The 4,522-nt window shown below is 35.1% G+C and overlaps 1 protein-coding gene across 1 annotated transcript; it reads left to right on the top strand.

Annotated features, from left to right (window-relative positions):
• Positions 1-210: 210 nt before the first annotated feature.
• Positions 211-2,622, top strand: LOC140813986 (aspartyl protease family protein At5g10770-like). Its single transcript, XM_073172826.1, has 2 exons — positions 211-1,027; positions 1,151-2,622. The coding sequence occupies exons 1-2, from the start codon at positions 958-960 to the stop codon at positions 2,464-2,466; spliced, it is 1,386 nt and encodes a 461-aa protein (XP_073028927.1). The 5' UTR covers positions 211-957; the 3' UTR covers positions 2,467-2,622.
• The last annotated feature ends 1,900 nt before the right edge of the window (positions 2,623-4,522 follow it).

Consider the following 4,522-nt stretch of genomic DNA (forward strand, 5'->3'; position numbering starts at 1 on the left):
CATGTAATATTTTTAGTACCTGCATATTTTGGCCAACCAGATAATGATGAAACTATTGGTTCGACAAATTGGAGCAGTAATGAGAGCGTGAATGCTTTCTTCCGTGGAGATTTTGGAAGGTTATAAAGAACAAGCTCGTGGAATTTTTTTTCCGGTTTTAAATACAAAGATTTGTCAGAATTTTCTACTAAATTGTGGAGGACCAGCTTAATTCCTGGAGTAACAAGTGAAAAAACTATCATATGGTTCAAACATCAGGTTCGAATTTACATGTGATGGATGAAGAAGTATGTTGGCCATTCAGAGCAAACAACTTAAAATCAACAAGTAGCTCAGAAATCAGAGAGTTATTCATAAGCGTGGAAGAATCTAGCCAGATTGTTCTGCAGATTAGTTGTCTAGCTAGCTTCGTGAGACACTGCTGGGATTTCTTAGATGAAACCATAATTTGTTTTCACCGAAGGCTGAAGAAATAGATAAATTAAAATCAGTGTGGCTGTCTTGTAATTTAATATGGATTTCATCATCTAAGCTGTACCATGGCCAAATCGTTTCACGGTTAACAGGCATACACATTATGCAATAACGTGAATGCAGACTTTTGCGCACTCATATTCGTGACTTTTCACCAACCCTATCGATCTCTATCTTAGGTAAAATAGACATACATGATTAGCAGAAAGATTAAGATATTAGTTATGCTATTGCACAAGGAATCTTCAAAATGTCTTCTTCAGAAATAAAGACATGGGCCCCTTTATTAAGACATGATACGAAGCTCAACCATGCATTTAGTCATCTTACTTAAAACTTTAACGAGGGTGTCGCAAGTGGATTAATATATCATTTCACGCCCCTGGCCAATCAATATGAGACAGATAAAAAGTGCCCTTTAAATCTTCTAGTGTTACGGGGAGATATGGAAGCATCAGCAGCACATCTGAGGAGTTAGAGAGAATGGTACTTCTTGTTTCTCTGTATTTATATCTCTTGCTCTCAAGAACCTCTTCATGTAGAGAAATTCAAGGTATGTTAGATTATGCGTGAACTCATACACATGTATGTTTGAATACCTTTGAATCAAAAAATCTGATTTCTATTTATTCTTTGAGAACATCAATTCTTCATTTTCAATGTCTGTGTTGTGCAGAAGTTGATCAGTTAAGTCATCCTGTTTTGCACCTGCCTTTGTATCATGTTCGAGAAGGGTCTCACTCGCTTCAGGCTTTGGACTCGGACCCGCCCTTCTTAGAGGCAATTGCTCTTGATGAAAAACGTGTCAAGTTTCTAAATTCCAGACTTGATGGCAACAACTCGACGACAGTTCATCCCGTTACCACCTCCATTTTAACAGGATCAGAAAGCTGGATTGATGAAAAATCTGTTAATGTACCTCTGAATCCGGGTATACCAATTGGTATCTCAAATTACTACACAAAAATAGGTCTGGGAACTCCAACAACGTACCACAACGTTATCATGGACACCGGCAGCTCCTTCTCATGGGTTCAGTGTGAGCCCTGTTTGGTCTATTGTCATCCTCAGGCAGGTTCACGCTTTAACCCCTTTGCTTCTAGAACATATCAGAAGCTATCCTGTGGAACGAGTCAGTGCTCTTCCCTGAAGGTTGCCACTCTTAACAGTCCTATGTGTACGGCTTCGAATACATGCATATACTCAGCTACATATGGAGATCAATCCTTTTCTATCGGATATCTCAGCAAAGACTCGCTGAGCTTTGGCTCAGAATCACTCCCTGGTTTCTTGTTTGGATGCGGGCAAGACAACAATGGCTTATTCGGCAAAGCAGCTGGTCTGATCGGCCTTGGGAAAGATGGTCTTTCCATGCTGTCTCAACTATCTACAAAATATGGTAGAGTCTTTTCTTATTGCCTCCCAACAGCCACATTCCTGGGAAATTCTGGCAGCAGAGGCTTTTTATCGATTGGAACAGCTTCAAATTTCGGATCAAAGTTCACACCAATGTTAGACGAATATCGAGATTCTTCATTGTATTATGTAAAGCTATCGGCCATATATTTGTCTGGTAAACCGTTAGCAGTTGGATCATCCGCATACAGATCTCCTACCATCATAGATTCAGGCACCACAATATCACGGTTATCTGCACCTGTGTATTCGGCACTCAAGAAAGAGTTTGTTGATATCGTATCTACGAAATTCAAGATCGCTCCATCCTTCTCCATTCTTGATGCATGCTTTCATGGCACTTTTGATCAAATATCTACAGCTATTCCTTCAGTTGAACTGATCTTTCAAGGCGGAGCTGACCTAAAACTGGCCCCGCACAATATCATACTGGAGGTGGAGAAAGGTACTACGTGCTTGGCCTTTGCGTCCAGCTCGGGTATGGTCATTATCGGCAACACACAGCAACAGACTTTCCGTATTACTTACGATGTCGCGAGTTCAAAAATCGGGTTCGCAGCTGGTGGATGTCGCTAGGTAGGCGGGCGGTTGGATGTGGCGGCTTTGCTTGTGATGATCATATAACTTGAATGGAATTCATAGTGTGCAAAATTATGGCTTTCATTGTAGAAAGATGAATGATGTACAAGTGTTATCAATTTCCACCATATATTCAACTTCATATTATTTATATATCATAAGTTAGACATCCCTCCATATATTTTTAAAAGCAAAAACTTGTATGAGACAGTCTAACATGTCAGATTTTGTGAGACGAGTCTCTTATTTAGGTAATCCATAAAAAAATATATTATTTTTTATGCTAAGAGTGTTGTTTTTTATTATGAATATCAGTACGGTTGACCCGTCTCACAAATAAAGATTCGTGAAACCGTCTCGCAAGAGACTTACTCATATTTTTATAAATGTGATATGTACAAATGTCGTATTGTTTATTTTTGCTTTAAACTTATCCTCGGATTAAAATAAATTTAAACGATTTTAATTTAAAATCATCGAATATGATGATATATATCAATTTATCTTTCTGTTTTCACGTTTAAAAAATCGAAATATTGATTTACCCTTGTTGAAATAATTTTTTAACAAATAAATTGATGATTTATAAATGTAATGTGAATAGACGATATACTATTTAAAACCCGACATTTTCCAATTTGAAATATTTGGTGTGTGGCTAGTCAGATTTATCATCACAAATCAATTATTAATTACCAACTGTCGGTGCAAAGCTCGGTGTAATAATTTTATTATGTCAAATTAATTTTTTATCCCAAATAAATTTATAATTTTTTTCTTGTCGAAGAAATGAAATCAATTATTAATAAATAATTAGGCGTCGACACGACTCTTGTAATTTATATATCAATAATTATAGATTTGAATTTCACGTCAAATTAATAAAAAAAAATATCTATATTTTATATTGACGGAAGTCTATTGGTGATATTTTTAACTTTTAAGTAGACCTTTTTTTAACAAAAAGTTATAACAAAAATATGTCATATAATTTATTTATTTTTAAAAAAATATTACAAATTTCTTAAATCTATTCATTTGTATAAAAATATCACATAGTACATAATTTCTAAAAAAAAAATTGCATGTGGACTTGGAAATAAGATTTTTAAAAGTGTGAATAATCATCATATGTAGCGATCGACATTTATGTGTTCGTATAGTTGATTAGCCAAAAATAGTTAAAAATTAAGCCGAAATCTGCGACCCAACATTATAATTTTTTATATGATTCAATTATTTAGGATTTTGTATATTTATTAAATTGTTTTAACTTATCCAATATTATCTTCTCTCTCTCTCTCTCTCTCTCTCTTCTTCTTTTTTTTTTTTTTTTTATTTTACCATTTTTTGTTTTTTTTTTGGGTTTCCTCTGGTGATGATGGTGGCAGAAAAGTAATCTACTAGAAATTAATTAGCAATGGAAAAAAGGGTGACAAAATCTTTTTTGGTGTTAGATTTTATAAATTAATAATGTTGATTTATAGTGTAATTAATTGCTACGACATGCCATGTGATTATGCACTACCTTATTAATGTTAACGTTAACAGAATTTACACATTTTGGCGAGTAGGGCAGCCGTAGTTTGCTTCAAACAACGGTAATGACCAGGCTTTTTCCATTCTTTGCTCAGCCAAAACCATAACAAAAGAACTCAGAGCCAAGTATTTTGTCACATCATTGGATTTGATCCAGATATCCAAGGGACAACAGAGGTAAATCAAGTCCAGATTTTGACGGAGAGATTGAAACTTATGGCAAGTTTACGAGATCAAAAAGCTATCAATGTCGAGGGAGAAAGAACTGTGCGGTCGGAGTTTTGAAACTGTCGAAAGGGCTCAACGAAAATAAATTAGATTGGAGAGATAAGAACCTGAGAGGGTCTATAAACTTTCAAGCTGTGGAACAATATGATGCTTTACTAGAAATATTTCATAATTCCAATACAAGAAATACAGTCTCTTCTGAAAATATTAATTCTTCCCACTCAGTTTAAATCATTAGACGAAGATCAAAATGTCAGTCACGTTATAGCTGAAGAATTTTCTGAAG

The sequence above is a fragment of the Primulina eburnea genome, chromosome 15 (assembly GCF_022965805.1).
Source record: "Primulina eburnea isolate SZY01 chromosome 15, ASM2296580v1, whole genome shotgun sequence".
Lineage (NCBI taxonomy): Eukaryota > Viridiplantae > Streptophyta > Magnoliopsida > Lamiales > Gesneriaceae > Primulina > Primulina eburnea.